Here is a 24,180-nt window from a genome sequence, read left to right as displayed (position 1 = left end):
CTGTCTGGTGGAGCTGCCCAGCGGAGACGGGCCACGTCCGCGTGACGTAGGAGGCACGGCATCCTGGTATATGTAGTCTGGCCGGGACCAGAACGCCCCCTTGGATGAATGGGGCCGGGGCTGACAGCGAACTACAGCCGCTTCTCGGCCAGCGGCGTGGTGGCGGTGGCCGGGGAAGGAGAAACTGCGTCTGCCCCAGCGAAGCGCAGCGCTCGGGGAAGGTGGCGATGTTCTGTGCCGCTGCCGGGGAGGCAGCCCGGTTTCTTGGGGTAGCGGTTTAGGCGGCGCTTCTTCTGCGCGCTCGCTCCCCTTCCCTTGCACCGGCCATGCGCCCGCCCTTCGCGGTGGGCCTGGTTTTTGCAGGCTGCTGCAGTAACGTCATCTTCCTGGAGCTCTTGGTCAGGTGAGTGACCCCCGCGGGCCGCTCTCGGGGCCCGGGGCCGCCTTGAGAACGCCGGGGGACGGAGGACGGGCTGGGACGGCCCGCGCCCGTGGGCTCTGCGCTGCCCGGAACCCCGCCGGGCCGGCCACTCCTTCCTCCCGCGCACTGCCCGCTGTCCCGCCCAGTGGTGTCACAGAATCCCTCGGAGGAGGCCCTGGCGGAGGGAGGATGCTGTGGTCATCCCTTTTTTCCAGGGAGCAGTTCTCACGTGATGGCTCCAGGGAGCTGGTGGCGGATCCCATGGTTCCTTCAGCAATTTTCTGCATGCTGATACTAGGGCCACGTTTGGCTCCAGCGAAGCCTTGCGACTTGTAAAGCAGTTTGATTCGGTGCACGCTCCAAAGAAAGTGTCGTGTGTGTTCAAGTGGCTCTCAAAGCATCTGTTTTATTACCCTTATGGATAAGATGGTCATGAGAACTTTGCCCAAACATTGCCTCTCAGGGGTGTAGTAGGACCCGTTCTTCTTTATGTAGAAAGTCCATCTAATTGACCCAGAGAGAGCAGTTTCAGCTTTAAGATGTATTTTGAGATGTAACTTTATAAATTAAGAATGGGGAAGTGGGTGGATAAAAAAGCTGTGGTACATCTACACAATGGAATACTAGTTGGCTGTATAAAAGAAGAAAATCTTGGCCCTGGCCGGTTGGTTCAGCGGTAGAGCGTCGGCCTAGTGTGCGGAGGACCCGGGTTCGATTCCTGGCCAGGGCACACAGGAGAAGCGCCCATTTGCTTCTCCACCCCTCCGCCGCGCCTTCCTTTCTGTCTCTCTCTTCCCCTCCCGCAGCCAAGGCTCCATTGGAGCAAAGATGGCCCGGGCGCTGGGCATGGCTCTGTGGCCTCTGCCCCAGGCGCTAGAGTGGCTCTGGTCGCAACATGGCGACGCCCAGGATGGGCAGAGCATCGCCCCCTGGTGGACAGAGCGTAGCCCCACGGTGGGCGTGCCAGGTGGATCCCGGTCGGGCGCATGCGGGAGTCTGACTGTCTCTCCCTGTTTCCAGCTTCAGAAAAATGCAAAAAAAAAAAAAAAAGAAAATCTTACCCTTTGTGACAGCGTGGATGGACCTGGAGATTATTATGCTAAGGGAAGTAAGCCCATCAGAGAAGGACTGATACCATAGTATCTCACTAAGATGCGGACTTTAATCAACAAAATAATTTAAACAAAATAGAAACAGAAGCATAGATACTTAGAACAGATTGACAGCTGTCAGAGAGGAGTGAGTTAGGGGGCAGGGTGATAAAAGGTGAAGAGATTAAGCAGAAAGTATATATACTATGTGTATGACACAGGGACAACAGCGTGGTGATGGCCAGAGGGAAAGGGATGGGGAAGTGCAAGTGGGCAATGAGGAGGTAAATAGGGAAGGAGAGAGCCTTGACCTTGGGTAGTAAGCACACGATGCTGTATGCAGATGTTTTATTGAGTCGTACACTTAAAATGTGTATGATTTTTTTTTAACCATTTAGAAAATGGACAGCTGGAGAGACGGCAGAACGGGTCAGAGGGGTGATGAGTGGAAGCTAGATCTCAGGTGGTGAGCATGAGGTATTACACACAGATGTCGTATTCTAATGTCACACACCTGAAACATATAATGCTCTAAACCAGTGTTATCTGGGACCCCGGGGAAGCAGCTAGCTAGGAACTGTACCAAAGTGAAATTAAGTTAGTTTTATTTAGATGGGATGCAAATAATGTTGAGTAATAATGTGCAAAGTTCAGTGGGTAAGAAACTGTTACAAAAAGGGCAACAGTCCTCTTAGAAAAGTCAGGGGATTAAAAAAAAAATCTCAAAATTATTAATTTCATTCTTGGCTTTATCATACCTGGGTCATGTGACTTTTAAAAATTATTTAGCCTCTCCAGGACTCCTTTTTTTCCTTGTTGTAAAATGCTGTCTGTGTTCTATCTACCACCGTGTTTCTGAATCGACACTTGATCTCCATTGACCATCAGAACAATCGGTGTACGAGATAGGTCAAGAATGATCATTTCTGTTTTGCTGAAAATGAAACAGTTTCCAAGAACTTACATGGTTTTTCACTCCTTGTAAGTGGCAGGAGCAAAACTGGGATCCAGGATATCTTAACTCCTAGTCCAATATCTTTTTCAACCTCCTGGTTAATTTTGAACTTGAGCAGCCTAGGTTTTGGTCACCCAGTTCCTCACGTGGTGCCTACTAGAAATGTATTTTATCTTCATGATACCATGTATGGGGATAGTGTTTGAAGTTACTGAGCTTGAAATTTTGTTAGCAGAAAGTATGGGAAAGTGCTGTCACTTGTCATGCTTAAGAGTAGGTGGTGAGGAATATGGAGAAAAAAATGTATCCTGCTGGGGGCTGATACAGTTCAAAGAAAGGTTACTTGGAGATTGATTAAAAAAAAAAAAGATAAAAGCAGACCAGCCAAATAAAGGTCAGAGAATAATTGTGTAATATTTGTGTTGAATATACCATTAATTGAAATCTTGTCAAAGGTTGTGTGATGTCAGTTTTGCTAGCACCTGAAGCTCTTTACTAGTTATGAGCCCTTGGCTAAATTACTTAATCCTCCAAGTGTGTTTTCTCAACAATAAAAGGGTGATGATGGCTCTACCAGCCTCACGTGGTTTTGAAGGATTAAATGAGATTCATAGGCACACTCATAATTCAGTACAGGTATTATACCTTGTTTATGAGTTCTGGAAAGTTGTGGATCATTCTAACTTGACAGAATGTTTTCATGCATTAAGGGAGCTTCTATTTAAACCACTTTGAATAATTTGTAAATGAATCATTTATTTTTTGTTCCTAAATTTGGATTTTTTGCATGCAGCAATGGGCTTTCAGAAGGTGGCTAGAGGTACGTTTATTAATTAATGAATGGCACACCAGGCTGAATAGCAGCTTTTTCCTGATTTGCTTGGGCAACTCACAACTTATCGTGTTGCAGATTAATAAAATAAGAGCTGCTTGGACTGGATGGTCTTTCAAGTCCATTCTCGTTTTGGCCTCAGAATTTGTTGACTTTATTTTGGGACTTCACAGCTCATAAATTTTTATAGAGCAGGAACTGTGCTTTCGATATGACTTCCTTGGAAGCCACTGGGCGCCCTATAAGTGACAAGGAGAGCACTATAAATACACAAGGAGATGCTAAAGCGACTTGCAGGAGAAGTGAACTTTTTAAGTTATTTTCTCCAAATTGGAAAGCAAATGTAGGTTTTTCTTTCTGATGTTCATACCTATAATTGGGATCTCAAATAAAATACAAAGCACAAGGGCAGATGTGAAGGACTGAGGAGATGTGTATTAGCTAAGTAGGCAAGATATTGTATGTCTTAGGAAAACAATCTGAAATGTTTTTACCATTTTACTTTAGTCACATGCTTAATGATGAATCAGAAAATCATCAGAAAAGTTTTCTAAATCTAAAATAAGAGATAGCAAAAGACATAAACTATTTGCCCAATTCTTTCTCTTCAAAGTTGCTTTTAAACAAGATAAAAATTTAGATTCTTACCAAAGAGAATTCAAAGTCGGAGAGACTGTTCGCAGTTAGTGATTATAATTCCCGAGGATTGAAGTTCAATAGGACAAGTGATTTAGGGAAAAGGGGGCCCAAGTTTTACTCTGAAGTTTTAAAACAAATTATTTAAGTTAAAATAAATAATTCTATTGCATCTGTATAACAGCATGTTCCTGAAAAGTTCTGTAGTTGATTTTTTTTTTTTTTGGTGTTTTTCTGAAGTGAGAAGCAGGGAGGCAGACAGACAGACTCCCTCATGTGCCCGACCGGGATCCACCTGGCATGCTCACGAGGGGGCGATGCTCTGCCCATCTGGGGCATTGCTCCACTGCAACTGGAGCCATTCTACTTCCTGAGGCAGAGGCCATGGAGCCATCCTCAGTGCCCAGGCCAACTTTGTTCCCATGATGCCTTGGCTGCAGGAGGGGAAGAGAGAAATAGAAAGAAAGGAGAGGGGGAGGGGTGGAGAAGCATATGGGCACCTCTGCTGTGTGCCCTGACCGGGAATCGAACCTGGGACTTCCACACACGGGGCTGACACTGTACCACTGAGCCAAGCGGCCAAGGACTGTAGTTGATTTTTTATTAAAGAAAGTGAATTATGTGAGCATATTAGGGAAATTTTAAAATCTTATGGAAATGGAGAAAGTAGATAGAGCTGTCAAGGAGCCGAAAGGAAGCGACTCCTAATGGGTTTGGGATTTCCTTTGGAGGTGTCCTAAAGTTACATTTTGGTGATGGCTGCACAACTGCAAATATAGTAAAAACCTGTGAATTTAAATAATATTGGCAATGATAGTTCTAATGACGATGGAGTCTGAAAACGCCATTTATTTGCCAAGCAGCCCTGGGAAAGTTACCTAACTCAGTGTCATGTGGCCCTTGGTGTCTTTAACAATGAAACGGGCATAACAATACTGACCTCCATAAAAATGAAGATAAAATTTTAAATTATGATGCTGCCTTTTAAAAATCTTACGGAGAATACACTTGTAAAATGAATAATTTTTTGGAAACAAAATTGTTTTTTTGTATCTCCTGTATAATTTTAATGTCCTAGATTATGGTTGCTTCAAGGCATCCCCACATCCATGCGGGTGCCCGAGGGAAGGCCAGACACTGTGCCCGGTGAGGAGCGCTGGCCTCGAGCCATCCCTCTGTGGCCCTGGGCTCTTCCTGGGTCATACTCCAGCTGTGGCTTCCTCCTCGTCCTGTCCTCACGAGGGCAGGGACCCGGTCTCATTCGCACTGGGTGCTTCCTGATAGCTAGCCCCTAACTATATGCATAATAGGTGCTCCCGGATTGTTCTTTAGTCGACCTGACCTAAGCTTTTGGTAAGGGGACAAAGGAAGGGAAAGCAAGGACGCTTCCGAGTCCCTTCTGGGCCGAGGCTTGGGCTTGGCACCTGCATGTATTTTCTCATTGAATCTTCACTACAACATTAAATACGTCACTTGTTTTATAGGTGAGAAAAACGGTCACTAAAAATATCTGTGGAAAGGTTACTAGGCTTCAATTAAAGACCTGATAATATGCAAGGTCCTACATCTTGGTCGTCCTAGACGTCTAGTCTTTGCCTTTCCTTCCCTGGAAGACTCTGAGGGAGAAGTGTCTCAGGGACGGGCTTATTTGCTCTGCAGTTAACACCAGGGAGCTGGACACTATTCCTGTTCCCATTTTAAAGACAAGACAACCAGCTGTAGATAGGGCAGTGAACTTCCACGGTCCCAGGGAAATGGACAGAGTTGCATCCTGCAGGGCACTGTGTACTTTTAGCCACTGGGGGGCATAGTCCTTCTCAACCTGTGTCAGCTCACGAGAATTACCTGCGCATCTTACACACACACACACACACACACACACACACACACCACTCCCCACCTTCTGCCTCCTACCTGTGTTCCCGGATCTTTCTCCAGACTTACACACTGGTGGTTCTCAGCTCTGGTTGTACATTAGAATCAGTGGGAAACATTCAAAAGTACAGATTCGAGGGCCCTACCGCAGACCAATCCAGTCTGAACTGGGCGGGGAGGCTTTTAAAGTTGCATAGACTGTGCTCAGAACTTTCTAGAACTCAGGTTCCTTCTGTCACTCACTGAGGCTAATGGTTTAATCAGCTCCTTGAATGAGGTCCATGTCTTACATGATTATTTACAGATTCCTGCAACCTTTAGCTCTATCCCTTGAATGTAAATGCTAAAAGAAATCATTGAATTGAATATAAAGCAGTGGTTTTCAGGTAAACTTTCATAGGCATTTGCGCCTAAAGAGTAGCAGCAGCACAGGTGCACTTCACGTGGTAAGCATAGCTCTACGAGAATGGCTTCTGCTTGGTTATGCCGGATGGCTGTATTTAAGAACTTTTATATTTTTGTGTGCCCATGGGGGAAGTAAGGTAATGTCCCTGTCAACAACAATGGATACAGATCTTTGATTGACAGCGGTCTGGGAGATTCCCGGTCAGCAGGAAATAGAAACATTTCCAGGAGAGACAAGCACATTTCCATCCTTGGGCTTTGCTGCCTAAGCTGACTAGGGCTGACTCAAGTCCCCTTGGTCAAGTGAAGATCCCACAAAGACTCTCTGATCAACTTCCTGCAGTATACTGGGAAAGTTGTGTCAGTTCTAGGAATGAGTGTAGCAGAGTGACCCTTTCTAATTAATGGCCTGCTATACCTGCAGAAGAGCCGGCTAAGGTTTGACATTCTTCTCTGGGAGGTGCACCGCTCAATGTGTGTGACTATGCGTTATGAGAACTGGGAACTGTTCACATAATTCATGGCTTTTATCTCAGGATTTTGCTCCTCTTTTTTATTCCTGCACAGGAAGCACCCGGGATGCGGGAACATCGTGACTTTCGCACAGTTTTTATTTATTGCGGTGGAAGGCTTCCTCTTTGAAGCTGACCTGGGCAGGAAGCGGCCGGCCATCCCAATACGGTAGGGTCCACTGAAGTCTCTTTTAACTTTTTTTTTTCTTTTTAAAGTTAAGAGCTTTTCTGGTACTTATATAAAAGGAATATGTGACAACCTTTTATGAGATTTGTATCAAAGACATCAGTGTAGTTATAACTCATTTTCTGAATTTAGAATGTTGTGAAACTCCAGGAAGCCTATATTTAGACTAAAATTCCTGCCACAACACTTCAAATAACTGTGATGGAGACAACAGTGTGTGTGTGTGTGTGTGTATGTGTGTGTGTGTGTGTGTGTGTGTGTGTGTAGTCCATGGTCAGTTAAAGGTCTAGTATGATCACTGGTTTTTTAACTAGTTCTGTATGCTATCCTGAGGTTATCACATATGCTAACTAATATCACATATGTCATTATTCCTTTTAATAAACGAGCGGCTTTTGAAAATAAATAGAAATGGTAGTTATACAGTATTGTGAATGTACTAAATGCTATTGAATTGTTCACTTTAAAAGAGTTGATTGTATGTTATGTGAATTTCACCTCAGTTAAAAGAAAATGATTAGCAAGCTAAGGCAGAATTGTTGATTCCAGACCTCTGTCCATGAGTCCAAATTTGCAAAACTGTACTCGTGAAGACAAATAGAAAACAGTTCTTACAATAAACCATGCATTGAAAACTCAGAATTCTTGCTGTGAGAGGCGTGAAGTAAATATGTAACCCATCCAGTTGTGAGTATGTAATGGGATAGTGTCACTTAATCCCCTGGAGGGGGACATTCTGGTATGAATGTATGCAGGGACTGGTTAAGGCTCATCCTTGTTGGTATATTGTATCTTTAAATATCCCAATGTGATGCTAAATATTCTCAGTCCTTTTTTGTTTGTTTCTGTTGGTTTTAGTGTCTGCATAAAACTTGTTGCTCTGAAGACCTGCTTTTCCATCACAGGGGAGCTCCCGCAATTTTGGATTCCTCTGGCCCATTCTCTCTCCCCACTCTGGCTGCCAGCGCAGTTCAGGAACACATTCGCTCTCATAATAGTGTCCTAACTGGGTGGCCTCCTGCTAGCGCCTCCTTATCCCTCCATTTCAGCCTTCTACCTCTGTGTTGTGCATGGTGCCCACTCTCACAAGTGCTCAGGGGTCAAGCTGGTGAGCCCGTGCTCCAGCCGGCGACCTCTGGGTTTGGAACCTGTGTCCTCTGCGTCCCAGGCCGACGCTCTATCCACTGCACCTCTGCCTGGTCAGGCCCTCTCCATTTACTTTTAAAAACCTATTGATGTCTATTAGGTAACATTTTTGAAGCCTAGTTTTCAGTTGCTTTATGTACTTGAAACATACTAAAACAGTGTTTCTTGAAACATACTCTATAATTTCAACTTCTTCCACATTAGTCTGGCCTTAGCAAAGTCTTTTTATAGGTACTTATTATCTGACTTCAAATTATAATAGTGATACAATCCTAAGAGGAAAAGAAGCAAAATACTTTTTTTTTTTTGCAAAATACTTTAACTAAAAAAATATATACAATAGTCCCTTCTGTGTTTGATTTCCTTGAAAAAGTTGGTTCTGCATGATAAGCTGGTTGTGACGTCTGCACTTATTTCAGGTACTACGCCATCATGGTGACCATGTTCTTCACGGTCAGTGTGGTGAACAACTACGCTCTGAACCTCAACATTGCCATGCCCCTGCACATGATATTCAGATCTGTAAGTACCGCCGGCTCACACGGGCATGTTCCTGTGGAAAGTACTGGGCGGGGAGATTACACACAGCAAAAGGGGAATGGCCTCATAAGCAGTAACGTTCAGGGTGTGAGACCAGGTCCATAGTTGAATGAGCATAGGCCAACTTCCGCCTGACCCGAGAACCAAGGCAATGAGCAGAATGCGAAAGTAGAAGGTTTACTTTTATTTATCTGCCATCTTTTTTTTTTTTTTTTTTGTATTTTTCTGAAGCTGGAAATGGGGAGAGACAGTCAGACAGACTCCCGCATGCGCCTGACCGGGATCCACCCGGCACGCCCACCAGGGGCGACGCTCTGCCCACCAGGGGGCGATGCTCTGCCCCTCCGGGGCGTTGCTCTGTTGCGACCAGAGCCACTCTAGCGCCTGGGGCAGAGGCCAAGGAGCCATCCCCAGCGCCTGGGCCATCTTTGCTCCAATGGAGCCTCAGCTGCAGGAGGGGAAGAGAGAGACAGAGAGGAAGGAGAGGGGGAGGGGTGGAGAAGCAGATGGGTGCTTCTCCTGTGTGCCCTGGCCTGGAATCGAACCCAGGACCTCTGCACGCCAGGCCGACGCTCTACCACTGAGCCAACCGGCCAGGGCTTTATCTGCCATCTTATGGGCGATTGATAAAAGGAAAGTTAACATTTTTCTGAGAAAACGATTTTTACCCTTCATTTCTTTCATCTGGTTGATTTTTTTTTTTTTTTTTGTACCCCTCCGAAGCTGGAAACGGGGAGAGACACCAGACAGACTCCCACATGCACCGACCGGGATCCACCCGGCACGCCCACCAGGGCGACGCTCTGCCCACCAGGGGGCGATGCTCTGCCTACCAGGGGGCGACGCCCCGCCGCGACCAGAGCCACTTCAGCGCCTGGGGCAGAGGCCAAGGAGCCATCCCCAGCGCCCGGGCCACCCTCGCTCCAGTGGAGCCCCGGCCGCGGGAGGGGAAGTGAGAGACAGAGAGGAAGGAGGGGGGGTGGTGGAGAAGCAAATGGGCGCCTCCCCCATGTGCTCTGGCCGGGAATCGAACCCGGGTACCCCGCACGCCAGGCCGACGCTCCACCGCTGAGCCAACCGGCCAGGGCCTCATCTGGTTGATTTTTGTATTCAAACTTGCTACGCGCTCTTTCCTAAGCCCTTTTAAGGCTGCTGCGGTGCCTTAGGAGGCTAACACAGAAGGGTAAAGTAGTCTCCATAAAACCCAGAGAAGAGATGGTAACACTCCCCTTTGGATCCTGTCTGGAGTCACAGATGAAAAACAAACTTGCTATGAATGGTATTTAACTTCTCTTCGCTTTTTGTTTCTTTCCGCCATAAAATTACATTTACTTCTAGTAGATGAAACAGACCCTCCTCTCTTCTGATTTTTTTTTTTTTAAGCAGAACTTGACATAATTAAATAAAGGGAGGTTTTTGATGAAAGTGTGTTTCCTCCAAAGCAGTGGAGATGTTTTCCTTTTCTCAGGTGTGGTCAGAGGGCTGTATTTCATTTCAGGCATCCCCAAACTATGGCCTGCGGGCTGCATGCAGCCCCCTGAGGCCGTTTTTCCGGCCCCGCTGCACTTCCGGAAGGGGCACCTCTTTCATTGGTGGTCAGTGAGAGGAGCACTGTATGTGGCGGCCCTCCAACGGTTTGAGGGACAGTGAACTGGCCCCCTGTGTAAAAAGTTTGGGGACCCCTGCTGTACACATTGGAACAGTTTTCCCTGAAGAGCAGGAAAGCCTCAAGGGAAATTAAAGTTAGCACTGCAGAATGCAAAATGGATGTTTATTGGAATTACATTTCCATGTGGTCTGAGATTTTTGTGAGGTCCAATGCGCTATTCCTAAAAGGACTTCCCAGAGCTATAGTTGTGACAATGACCATCAGAGCACTGAGCAGATAGACTTTCAGTGAGCACTGGGTGATGTATAGACGCCCTTCCAGGGAGGAGACAGATCTCTGTGCAGCTTCCCTTCATGAAAACCAGGGGTGACGAAAAGCTTGTTTAAAGCTCTTTAGAAATAAGACGGATGGAAAATTTGACAAATATAAGTGTGATATAATTTATTCTTACTAGGACTAGTTATTGAGAATGGATCATTCTTATTTTCCTTGTCATCTTTAAAAGCTTTTATTATTTTGCAAGCGAGATTTTCATGGTTTAGACTTGTTGCCATCCTGACAACACCTGGGCCTGACCAGCGATTCATCCTAACCACCTCCTTTCCAGCTGTCTCGCCCTCTTGTCCACATTCACATTTATCATGAATCCTGTTATCTTTCCCCAGTGCACTGAAACGCTTGTCTCCTTTTACAGGGTTCTCTGATTGCCAACATGATTCTAGGAATTATCATTTTGAAGAAAAGGTAAACAATATACTTTGTAATTTATGTAGAGGAGGCACGCGCTGAGCCCGTCTATAAGCTGCTTATGTGGGTTCCTCTTCTGCTAGTGGAGATAGCGTGCCCTTGGCTTTCTTTGTTTCTTCGTTCTGTGACAGTGACGGACATTCCTGAAGCAGCTGAGCAAGTAAGAGATCCCAGCTGTGGCTTTAGAGTAGCATTTTCTGTGTACAATCAGCTCTTGTCATCATTGACTTGTTAGATTTATGCTAACCTATGAAGCCAGTTGATCTAGAACTTCACTGTCCATATGGTCACCACTAGTCACATGCAACTATTTACCTTTAACATTTGAATTACTTAAATATTATATTTAGGTTCTCAGTGTTACTAGTCACATTTTTTTATTGTATTTTTCTGAAGTTAGAAGTGGGGAGGTAGTCAGACTCCCACATGCACCTGACCAGGATCCACCCGCATGCCCACCAGGGGGCGTTGCTCCGTTGAGGCCAGAGCCATTCTAGTGCCTGAGGTGGAGACCATGGAGCCATCCTCAGCGCCCATGCCAACTTTGCTCCAGTGGAGCCTTGGCTGTGGGAGGGGAAGAGAGAGACAGAGAGGAAGGAGAGGGGGAGGGGTGGAGAAGCAGATGGACGCTTTTCTTGTGTGCCCTGACTGGTAATCAAACCCGGGACTCCACACGCCGGGCTGACACTCTACTGCTGAGCCAACCGGCCAGGGCACTAGTCACATTTTAAGTGCTCAGTAGCCGCATGTAGCTAGTGGTGACTGTCTTAGAGAGCCCAGTGTGGGACATTTTCAATGTCACACTTGTATGAGACAGTGCTGTCATAGAAGACATTCATCAGTACAACATAATGACTAAGGAACAGTCATACTTATTAGAAAGAATATTCCTAATAAAGGAATTATCTTGTTTCTGTCTCAATCTTTTGGATGAACCAGAGAGCAAGACTTTCCTCAACTAGCTAATATCACGGATTAGTAAGTTATACTAAAATAAAAGGCCAAAGCAAGAGGCAACAATCATTTGAGATTAAAAAAAAGAGTAGCTATTCGGGAAACACTGATTCAGACCGAAATCCAAATCGTGTTCCAATTAGGAGACACAGGCAAAGTGTATTTTTGAGAAGGGGAGTAATTACATCATAAAAGGCAGGTGTTTCTGTTGGTGCAGGTAAGCTACATAGTGACATTAATTCCAGTGTTTCTAATTTTCAGCCAGGTAATGATCAGGCCTGTCGTCATCATTTCTGCTTTCTTGTTATCTTTCCAAAGGGTTCTTTGGGGCACAGTGTGGCCTTAGGCCCAGCCCACGCATGATTTTTGCCCTGTCTTTACATGGCACAGGTTTGAGGCATGAGATGTACAAAGCAGTTTTCTAGGATGGCAGCTCCGATCCAAAGTGGTTCCCTATATTACCTTTTTACACGTATTTCCTTTTATTTATCTGGTGTAGAAGCCCCCTCCCCAAGCTGGTAGTGTGTTCCTCATTGTAGGATTTGAAGACCAAATCTGTATCTCACCGTTGCTGTTTACTGTTTTTGAGGCCTGAGTTATAAACCTTTCTGTCTTGATCTCTCCACACTGAAGAGCTCCGACTTGAATAGCTGTCTCCCCGCTCTCGTCTGGCACAGTGCTGTTGGCCCCTCGCTCTGCTGCCTCGCTAGTTGTTGGCCTTTTACGAGGTGCCGCAGCCAGCACTGTACAAAGCGTTTGAGTAGAAACCTCAGATGGTTTGCCCCGTGAATTTTATTTCTTTTCATCCTTGCCCAAAGTCTTTGCTTGATCACCGAGCCTGAGAGGGATGTTAATGATACTACTTTAGTTAATGTGAGCTGCCTCTGTTATTACTGCTAGTCATCTTATTAGCCAACATTTCAAAACAACATGTAAGTCATTCAGAGACTTGAGAAAGAAAAAAATTATCCCCTGAAATGAACTCAGGTTAAGTTCCGAGTCCCGAGTCCTGCCGCGTGTTCCTGAGAGTCCTCGCTCTGGCGTGGCGTGTGCCTCCCCATGCGGGGTTGGGCTCCTGCACACAGAATAGCTGCAGAGGCCGCAAGGATCTGGGCCAGGCTTTCATTTGGACACTTAAGAGCAGAATGGAATGTCTTGTCTGGTCTGTGCCCTTTTTTTTTTTGATGAAACGATCGGTCCACAAACTATTAGAAACTATTGTAAGCAACACCAGGACCCAGTTGGTACTGAGTTGCCCCCGCACGGACTTACATGGACTCTCCTAGAAACGACCCCGCCATCACATTGAGGTGACTTGTTCACTCGGGCACCATCTGCCTGAGAATGTCCCGTGGAAACAGTGTCTGTGCTTCCCTGAGGGTCCCTGTCCTTTCTTTTGCAGGTACAGCATATTCAAGTATTCTTCCATCGCCCTGGTGTCGGTGGGGATCTTTATCTGCACGTCCATGTCAGCAAAGCAGGTGGTAAGAATCAGTGGACACATCGTTTAGTCACTGCTTGTCCTGGGACCCAGGTCCTTATTAATGATATGAAGAAGAGGGGAGGGAAGTGGGTGACAAGTATGTCCCTTGTGTCCAGCCCCACTGCATGTAGCCCTGATCTCTCCACCTCGTCTTTTTTCTTATTCCCTAGACTTCCCAGCCCAGCCTGAGCGAGGATGACGGATTCCAGGCATTCACGTGGTGGTTACTAGGTAAGTGTGGTAATTATAATCAAGATAATTGCCTTTGCAGTTCTGTTTGCCCAGTTTTCTCCCAGGGGACATGTTTCTTGGCAAGAAACTGCAGCAAAACAAATTATGCCACAGAAGAAAGGCACCCAGGATCATATAGCTCCGGACCACAGTGTGAGAAATAGAACAGGAAATGCCCAGGTTCGTGGTCGCGTGTCCTGAGAAAGGGAGCTATGTTTCCCGTATTGTCACTGGTACAGGAAGATGAGGATGGGCTCATTTGCCCTGCACACGCTCTCGCGGTGCCGTCCCCTCCTCATGCTCTGCCTGCTGGTAGAGCCATCAGAAAGGCATACAACAGCAGCTTACTACATTTCCAGGGGACTCACTTCAAATCTGATTTTCTCCAGCCGTTTGCTGCTCCGCGTGGCAATGTTCCCAAACCTGACTGATTGGCAGACTCTCCTGGGGAATTTTAAAAAAGTACAAGCTCCTCTTTGTGGACTTAGATAACTTCTGTAGAGCGTGGCCCTCGTGTTGTACGGTATAGAGGGGACACCCCTTCCATCCAGTGACAGCTGTAACAGGCTGAGACTGCCCGTGGGAAGGAGAAGCAGCAGTGGAAGAACTATATTCTCACTGCTCACTGGCTTTGAAACTACCCCCTCTGGATGGCTGTTCTGAACACGGGGGGAATTAATGTCCAGTAATTTATGTTTGGCTTTACTAGTCTAATAATCGAAATGCAACTTGAAACCAGAATGCAGTACTTTTTATTTTTTTGCAGTACCTTTTAATTTTTGATCCATTATACTGGCAAGATAATAAATGATGTTCTTCTTGCTGCTGAGGGTGCAGCAGGACAACCATTTTCATATAAACTGGTTACAGTATAAATTGACATAGTCTTTCTGGAGAATAATTTATCTGTTGAGATTATTAAATGTCTACAACCTTTGAGTAATTCCATTTGTGAGAATTTATCCTAGGGAAATAACATTTTAGAAAAGGATTTATGTGAAAGGATGTATATTGATTTTAAAGATGAAATATTTGGAATTAACCATTCTCATATTGTAAGGCATTAAGTATGGTACATCCACATACTAGAGTAATATGTAGTCATTAAATCATACTTTTGAAAAAATTTTAATGAATGTCCTGAAGGAAAATCCAGGGAAAAGATCATAAAGAAAGCAAGATATAGAACTGTATACTCATTATGATCCTGGCTTAGCATAAAATACACTCAAATGTATTTAGAGAAGTGTAGAAAATTAAAGGACTGAATGGTAATGTGGTTTTGATTTCTTTTTAAAATTTTGTACACATTCTACATTTAGTTTGTGATATTTGTAGAGCATTTAACCAACCAACACGTGTTCTATAAGAAAATGTCTGGAAACGACCAGCACGGGCGGCTCGTAACCCGCTGTCTGTCTTGTAGGCATCGCGGCGCTGACGTTTGCGCTCCTGCTGTCGGCGCGGATGGGCATTTTCCAGGAGACTCTGTACAAACAGTTTGGGAAACACTCCAAGGAGGCTTTGTTTTATAACGTAAGTTCTGGAACCTATGCGGATGAAAATTCCTGAGCTGTTACCGGGATTGTTAGTGGAACAGCTATGTCAGATGTAACAGGCCGTCCTTCTGAGGTCATTGAAGGGTCAGTTTATTGTCCAGGACAGGGCTCTGGGCCCCCTGGACTGCAGTGCCCTTCATAGGCTGCCGAGGTGTGTCCTGAGCACAGCTATTACCACGGGGTGGCCACGGTCACTCAGGGTCTGCCGACCAGGCTGCCGCAGAGACAGGACCTTCACTCCCTGCTCCTGCAGGTGACAGCAGGCTCCAACCAATATGGAGACAGAGATGAGTTACACTCACAACCTGCCAGGGGGAAGATGTGTGAGAGGGGACACCCCCCAGGTGGCCTTGTTCATTTTAGGGAGAGTTTACGTAGAATTATATATACGCTTCAGCTGCTGTGATTTGAACCGCTGACCAGAGCCTCCTCCCTCGCTCCTGGCATGGTAGCACCCGAAGCACAGCCCCTCGGGGTCAGGTGCTGGAATTCCCCAGGGCAGGAGCTCAGGGTTTCCTGCTCTGCCACCTTTTTGTACTGAAGTTGCAGACAAGCAATTTGACTGACTTGGCTGGAGCTGGGAGTTGAGAGAGTAAAGATTCTGTCTTACATCTTTCCTTTAGAACGGTAGGTGGCCCGTAGGGATGAGGAAATGAGGGGGATTCCTCACCAATCTTGGGGTGTTGTTGTCAAGAACCTTAATCTTTGCTTCCCTGTTGTTTCCTCTGCTGCCACTTTCTATTCATTTCTTTCTTCCCTGACATCATGCCTTCCAGTCTCTTCCTGCTCCTTTTCTACACTCCCTGAAATCTGCACTCACAGTCTTTATCATCCTTAAATCCATTTTATTTGCTTAACTGTTCTCAACATTAGTAAAATGTAACAAACCCTTTGGATGCAAGACTGGGCCTTTAAGTTGCCCAGACCCTTTTGTTGAAGAAAGGATTTTAGCTCCGTTTTTGTTGGTTTGTGTCATGACCATCACACCCTACAAGGGAGAGAACTGTCATTTTTAGTCGCTGTGTCTACAGCAGGGGTCCCCAAACTACGGCCTGTGGGCCGCACGCGGCCCCCTGAGGCCATTTATCCGTCCCCGCCGCACTTCCGGAAGGGGCACCTCTTTCATTGGTGGTCAGTGAGAGGAGCATAGTTCCCATTGAAATACTGGTCAGTTTGTTAATTTAAATTTACTTGTTCTTTATTTTAAATATTGTATTTGTTCATAGTTTTTTTTTTATAGTCCGGCCCTCCAATGGTCTGAGGGACAGTGAACTGACCCCCTGTGTAAAAAGTTTGGGGAACCCCTGGTCTACAGTGTCAAGTGGTTAGAAGCATTGGGTACATTTCTTTTTTGATACTGCTTGTCAAAGAACTTGTAAAACTTTGGATCACTGTAAGGCTACTCTAATTCTTCTGTAATGTTTTTACATTTCAATTTATATGAACTATTTCTTCCCATAGCACGCCCTGCCACTGCCTGGGTTCGTCTTCCTGGCTTCTGACATCTATGACCATGCACTTCTCTTCAATAAGTCTGGTGAGTGGGGGTCATCCTCAGACAGCGTCTGAGGCAGAGTTCCACTTTTACTCGTGACTTGACCACTGCTTTTGTGTCCAAATCATCCGGCCCCCTTGAAACACCCCCATTCTACCTCCCAGGAACGTGGTGCATTAATCAGCAGTTGCAGTAGCAAAAGCTTTTACAGGTGCTTCTCAATTATCTGCAAATGAAGTAAGAGCACCCTCAGATTTTCGGTTTTGCTTTGGGATTTGTGTGCACATTTCAATGGGGAAGGTCTGATGCTTTCAGAATGCACACAAATGGTGACAACACACAGCAGAGGGTGGGCACAGTGCAGTTCTGTCTGTCCATCCTTTCCTGCGGGAGAGGCAGGTGCAGTTCTGACCCCTGGGACCAGGAAGCAGGAACGATGGCGCGGCTTTGTCCCCAAGGACAGTTCAGTTACGAGGCCGGAACATGCAGCATTGGTTCAGAAGTCTGCGGTGTAAGCTGGCTATTACTTTTTATTAAAGAGACTTGACCCTGGCCGGTTGGCTCGGCGGTAGAGCGTCGGCCTGGCGTGCAGAAGTCCCGGGTTCGATTCCCGGCCAGGGAACACAGGAGAAGCGCCCATCTGCTTCTCCACCCCTCCCCCTCTCCTTCCTCTCTGTCTCTCTCTTCCCCTCCCGCAGCCGAGGCTCCATTGGAGCAAAGATGGCCCGGGCGCTGGGGATGGCTCTGTGGCCTCTGCCTCAGGCGCTGGAGTGGCTCTGGTCGCAACAGAGCGACGCCCCAGAGGGGCAGAGCATCGCCCCCTGGTGGGCATGCTGGGTGCATCCCGGTCAGGTGCATGCGGGAGTCTGTCTGACTGCCTCCCCATTTCCAGCTTCGGAAAAATGAAAAAAATAAATAAATAAAATAAATAAAAATAAAGAGACTATAATCAATTAGCCATAAATTGCCAGTTAACTTGAAATTAGCTGACATAATCTGATTAGCTACTAAAAGACAAATAAACACACAAGGAACAAATAAACATTTTTAAAATACCAGGCTTTCTGTTGCTCACGTCTAGAAAGTGTGCTTTGTAAAATGACATAGGTGCTCAGTCAGCCTGTTTGCCACCTGCTCACGAGCTGGGACACTGTACTGCTCAGAGTTTGCAGCGTTGCCCCTCCCATCTTGTCACCCCAAAAGGTGTGACGAAGGTAGTAAGAAAGTTTTTACTCCTGATTTTTTTTTTAGATATAATTGATATATGGCTGTTTTTTCTTTTTTTGGTGACAGACAGGAAGGGAGAGAGATGAGAAGCATCTCCTTTGTTGCATAACCTTAGTTGCTCATTGTTTTCTCTTATGTGCCTTCACTGGGGGGGGGGACTACAGCAGACCGAGTGACCCCTTGCTCAAGCCAGTGACTTTGGGCTCAAGCTGGTGAGCCTTGCTCAAACCAGATGAGCCTGTGCTCAAGCCTTGAACCTGGGTCCTCCGCGTCCCAGTCCAATGCTCTACCCACTGTGCCACTGCCTGGTCAGGCAACATATGGCTAATTTTTGACAGTGATTTTTAAGTTTTCTGACAGTTCCCACATAGCTAAGAGCTAAATAAACCCACTATCAAATTCCTATAGATTGATTTAGATTTAGTTACTAGAATGCTGCTTATAAAAGTTACAGTGCTAGGTGTGTGTGTGTGGGTGTGTGTATATATATATATATATATTTTAGAATCTTCCCTGAACATTTTTAGAATCATCCCTAAGTTAAATATACAGTTTTTTCTTTCTTTTTTTTTTTTTCTTTTTCTTGAGTTTTAGCATCTCAAATGTACCTATTATCCTTGATTATCTAAGAGGGCTGTGTGTTCATCTAAATATTTTATGCTATACTGATTGCTCAGCACATGGATACTTTGGATCTCTGAAGTTATTAAACACTAATAGCATTTGTTAACTCTACTTTCATTCCAATACTTGCTGAATGTTTCAAAGATGATAGAATACCAGACTACTGGGATGTCCCACTGGTCCAGATGGACAGTTCTAACAAATTCTGTTTATCAAGATGGACTCCTGTTTTTTGCCAGAGAAAATTAATGTTCTTTTCCAATCCAGATCTCAATATCACCTTGTTGGAACTTCCTGTTGGGCTGTATATTTCAAACTCCAAAAACAGTTTAGCAATATAAAAGGAATGCCTCTTAGAGCAGGTGTTGGAAACCTTTTTGGCTGAGAGAGTCATGAATGCCACATATTTTAAAATGTAATTCCGTGGGAGCCATACAACAACCTGTGTATGTTACACATTATCCGATAAAAATTTGGTGTTGTTCCGGAGGACAGCTGTGATTGGCTCCAGCCACCCGCAACCATGAACATGAGCGGTAGGAAATGAATGGATTGTAATACATGAGAATGTTTTATATTTTTAACGTGTTTTTTTTTATTAAAGATTTGTCTGCAAGCCAGATGCAGCCATCAAAAGAGCCACATCTGGCTCGCAAACCATAGGTTCCTAACCCGTCTTAGAGGATGACTGTCCTTTTTCTCTTTAACCGTGGGTACTTGGTTTCCTCCCAAATATTCACTGCGCAAACCTCATTATGTAAAACTAACATAAGAGTATATTTAAAAGAAGGAAAGTTAAAATTCCATCACCCTCACATCAGCTAATTTCCTTCTACCAATTTCCTACCAGACACTATTTACGTACATTCTTACATAGTTGTATACTTTATACTTCCCTTTTCTATTTCATTCTAAGTTTTCTGTGCCTACATGTAATCTTTATGATTTTTTAATAGGTGTATGTAGAACGCCTCATCTAGTCAAAGCACCTTTGATACATAGCTGTTGTTCTATCATTGGAGATTTAGATTGAGTCACAGTTTTTCCTTAAGTTACACTGCAGTGAATGAACTTTTTTTTTTCAATTATCTAAGATTAATTCCTAAGAATGGTATCAATACTTTTATGGCCCCTTAAAAGAATAGCGAAGTTGATTTAAAAAAAAACAAACCAGTTTATACTACCACCAACTGAACGGCTGCGGATTCCACTTTTACCTTGCCAAATTAGAATATTGTCTGTAAGTTTTTAATGGCTAACTTAATAGATATAAAATGCTACCACCTAGTTTAATTTAGAATCCTTTGATTTCTAGTAGGATTGACAAAATTTCCAAATGTCCTTTAGTTACTGCTCATCTGTCCTCGTGTGTGGTCGGGTAAGACCACGTCATTGGAATGTCTCTGACATAGCCTTTCTCTGTAAAGCAAGCAGTATAATGACTCTTGAGGCTGATTTAGCCCAGAATTGAGGAAGATCAAGTGGCTTATGGGCCAGATCTGTCTGCAAGGGAAGTAACTCTGCTGTATCTGTATGTTCAGTCTGTATAACTGTGTTCAAAAGGTGAAACCTTTAGCAATCAAAAGTGATAACGACTCTCCCACCTCGTGATCTTTGCAGAATCGTATCAAGTTCCGGTGTTTGGCGTGACAGTGCCCATCATGTGGTTCTACCTCTTCATGAACGTCATCACTCAGTATCCTTTGTGCCCCTTGGCTGTGGGGGCTTCTCCGGGTTATTCTGGCATGAGAATGTTTGTTTCTAAGTGCAGTGATGTGAGTGTCCTTTTTGCTTTGCTGTTAGGCAGTGAGCAGGAGAAAGGCCTGTCCGGTGAGCTCCTTGGCAGAAGGCAGAGAGATGACAGTGGTGACATAGGTCACAGGGCACTGTGAGGAAGTCGAGAATTCATATATGACGTGCATGGTCTGTGATTTCTACCTGGAGTTTTCTACCACCCTGGGATGTTTCACAAACTGCCGCTAAATTCTGAAAAACATTTCAAATTAATTAAGAAACCAGAATCAGACTAATGGGAGGTTTTAGGCAGTTAGAGTTGGATCCACAAATGGAATGGCAGGATGGGAATTCTGCCGAACGTTCTACCAAGGAGCCTCAGATCAGCCACCACCGGCCCTTAGGTTGTCTGGTTCTGGGAATATGAACATTTAAGCCAAGAGCCCTGCAGAAGGTGCCCCCAGCTGATCTCGGGGTATACAGAAAGTCGCCTTAACCCTGTCTCTCCAGGTACGTGTGCATTCGGGGCGTCTTCATTCTCACCACCGAGTGCACCTCGCTCACCGTCACCCTCGTCGTCACCCTCCGCAAATTCGTGAGCCTCATCTTCTCCATCTTGTACTTCCAGAACCCCTTCACCAGGTGGCACTGGCTGGGCACCCTGTTTGTCTTCATCGGGACCCTGATGTACACAGAGGTCTGGAACAACCTGAGGACCACGAGAAGCCAGCTTCCGAGCGGGGACAAGAAGGACTAACACAGGTCTGCCTGGGAGACCGGTGTTGTCACGAGCGAGGGTCTAGCTGTCCCTGTTGTTCGTGCTGAATTACCTCCCGGTGCTGTACCGACCACGCGTGGAGAACCCTCAGAGGGAGGGGCTTCTCAGGCTCCACGTGGCCACACAGACTAGTGCTTGTGGACTCTGAATGGAAACTCTCCACCTTGAATTAGAAAAGAGAACAGTTGTCTACTATTGAGCAACCCATTTGTTACATTTTGTTTACCAAAATATTCACTATTGTACTTGTTTATTGAACTGAGTTGCTAGAGCTCCTAGTTTTATACCAATGGCCGTGGACAACATTGTCCCTTTTGTTGTTGTTCTGAGTTTCTGCCACTGTCGCCCTTCCACTTTTCAGTCGGGCAGGAGCTCCCGGCGCCATCGCTGGGTGGAGTGCAGGCTGAGCCCTGGTGATGGTGGAGCAGGACTGGCAGGAACCCTTCCCCACATTCACTTCGTTTTCCACGCTCCCCAGATACTGCTCTGTGCTCAGAGCAAACCTGCAGCGCGTCTCTGCAGCCCAGATTAACGAGAAGGAAAGGCAGGATGTGGACTGGGAGAGACATTCCCCCTCGGTCCTCTCCGTGAAGCCCAGGAGCCTGGAGCCGAGCTGGGGACAGCAGATGGTCCAGAGAGCTGCAGCTTCCAGCCCAGGCTCTCACAGGGCTCCTTCCAAGGGGTAGGTTCAGTCTTTGAAAGGCTTTGAACCAAGGTTTAACCCTGCCTGGCACTGCTGATAGGGCAACAAACGGGCTAATGAGGAGGCTAACATGGCGTTGGTGTGCTATATAAATCTGATAAATCACAACTAAAAGGCATAGTTTTTCTTAATTTCTATAAGGTACCTTACTGTTCTTGATGGGTGTCTGTGCGGGTGGGCTTATTTGTTCCATTCCACTGGAAAGGCTCCTTATGCTGCTCTGGGTGGCTCCCGTGGCAGCGCTTTGAGACAGGAGCCCCGTGCACGTGGTGTGTGTAGGTGCGCGCGTGACCGCAGAGGTCTGAGATCATTTTGGAGAGACAAGCATGGGAGTTGGGGTTCTTTGACTTCCTTTCCTCACTTCCCGTGGACCTCAGCCACCCTCACAGGGGCGCATGCTGTCCTGTGGATGGGTACACTTACCTGTCACTCTGTCTTTGCAAACAAAGGCCTGCCTTTTTTTGCTGGGTGAAGATTGTGTTCTTAAACTGAATGTGACCCAGCAGGTCCCCTGGTGACCCCATGGTGGGGTATGTACACCCACTGCCTGGGGCTGTGCTATGATGGGTCTGAGGTAAGTGTCCTAGAACAGCTGGGCTGCTTTGCAGAAGTTTGGGTGGGTCCGAGATGGCAGCAGAAGAGGACAAGGAGCTAACCGCTCCCGTGAACACACTGAAGGCACAGCTACAGGGAGTAGTTTAGTTGTCCCTGAGCCAGCTGAGTGACAACTGAACAGCTTCTGCACAACAAAGAAAGAGCACGAGGCCACATCGAGAAGACGGGGACTGCTGGAGCACTCAGGATCTGGGGGACGCCACCAGGGTTGGAGGGGCCAGTGAGCGCTTGTTGGCAGTCTCCTTACCCTGCACTGCACAGCACTGGGGTGGGCCTGCAGGCTCCAGCAGCACCGCCCCGGCCACCTCCCGGAACTCGCTCCAGCAGGAAGACGGCGCTGCAGCAAACATGCACAGCACCTCACTGCCAGTCCGGGGTTAGAGCCCCTGGGACCAACAGGGTACTGAGGCTCAGCCCCTGCTGTGCACACCCACTGGGCTGTCCTGCCCAGAGCGAAACCAGCAGGGCATCTCTGAGCTCCTGCCTAGGGGGTGGTCTAGCTCAGACCTCCACAGCAGTCAGTCAAAGTAATAGGACATGCCTGTGTGCACAGAGAGGGGCCCGCCCACAGTGCTGCAGGGTATACTTGTGGTCTTCAGGACAAGCACATGCAGTCACACACTCGAGCCCCGACCAGAGAGCTGCAGCGCATGCTCAGGGGGCTCCCCACCCAGACTGGCAGCAATCAGTCAACACAATCGGACAAGCCATACAGAGCCAAGTGCTGCTGTGTCCTTGGTTAGGGAGTCTCAGACCAGCAGCAGCCAATCAGACTAACGGGGTCTGCTTCTTGTGCACACCAGGCAGCCCCACCTGGTTCAAGAGTGGGAACAGCAGGAATCTGCAGCACTCACACCCAGGTCTGGCTATGGACACCAAATCAACAGGGAACCACCACGTACACATCTGCTCCTGGTCAGGCGGCATCCTGAGTACTGCACATGCCCATCTCAACTCCAACCAGTCTGCCAAAACCACCCAGTCCACAGACACCACTTTATACAAGACCAATTTTTCAAGATTGGGAGAGACAGCTATTTCATATAACTCATAGGAGCAAATGCAGAAGGTTAAACAAAATGGCAAGACACACTCGGGTCAGAGTGGAAATAAAATATAGACTGAAACAACTGTAAAAAAGAATGGAATTAAAAACATGTTCTTTAAATATCAATAATTTAAATGTAAATGGGCTACATTCTCCACTCAAAAGACATGGTGGCAGGACGCATTAAAGAAAAACCAGACCCATCTGTATGCTGCCTGCAAGAGACTGAAAGACAGACTGAAAGTGGATAGAAAAAGATCCTCCTACAATGTAAAAGAGACAAAGAGGGACATTATGTAATGATAAAGGGGTTAATCCAAGAAAAGGACATAATCAAATATCCACCCACCCAGCATAGGCACACCCAAGTCTATAAAGCAAATATTAATGGACATAAAGACAGAAATAAACAGTAATATGGTAATAATTGAGGACTTTAATATCCTACTTACCTCAATGTATAGATCATCCAGGCAGAAAATAAATAATAATGGCCTTCAATGCCACATTAGAACATAAGGATTGAATAGACATTTTTAGAACATAGGATTGAATAGACATTTTTAGAACATTTTATCCCCAAACTGCATGCAGATCATACATTTTCCCCAAATTGCACATAAAACATTTTCCAGAACAGACCATAGGTTAGCCTACAAAAGAAACCTCAATAAATTCAAGAAGACTGAAATTTTATCAAGCATATTTTTGGACCACAGTGGCATGAAACTAGATACCAACTACAGGAAGAAAGTTTGAAAAAAAACACATGG

General features: G+C 46.0%; 1 protein-coding gene and 1 non-coding gene across 2 annotated transcripts; both read left to right on the top strand.

Moving 5' to 3' along the window:
* On the top strand, nt 1–21,875 carry SLC35B4 (solute carrier family 35 member B4). Its single transcript, XM_066262327.1, has 10 exons — nt 1–403; nt 6,783–6,896; nt 8,480–8,582; nt 10,904–10,953; nt 13,313–13,394; nt 13,564–13,624; nt 15,051–15,160; nt 16,645–16,720; nt 20,150–20,225; nt 20,774–21,875. The coding sequence occupies exons 1-10, from the start codon at nt 327–329 to the stop codon at nt 21,018–21,020; spliced, it is 996 nt and encodes a 331-aa protein (XP_066118424.1). The 5' UTR covers nt 1–326; the 3' UTR covers nt 21,021–21,875.
* LOC136327583 (small nucleolar RNA SNORA26) lies at nt 9,736–9,856 on the top strand. Its single transcript, XR_010729770.1, has one exon. It is a non-coding gene; the product is annotated as a small nucleolar RNA SNORA26 (small nucleolar RNA).
* Nucleotides 21,876–24,180: the final 2,305 nt, after the last annotated feature.

The sequence above is a fragment of the Saccopteryx bilineata genome, chromosome 2 (genome assembly GCF_036850765.1).
Source record: "Saccopteryx bilineata isolate mSacBil1 chromosome 2, mSacBil1_pri_phased_curated, whole genome shotgun sequence".
Classification (NCBI taxonomy): Eukaryota; Metazoa; Chordata; class Mammalia; order Chiroptera; family Emballonuridae; genus Saccopteryx; species Saccopteryx bilineata.
Note: the sequence above shows the minus strand (reverse complement) of the source record. Positions and strands in the feature narration are given on the sequence as shown.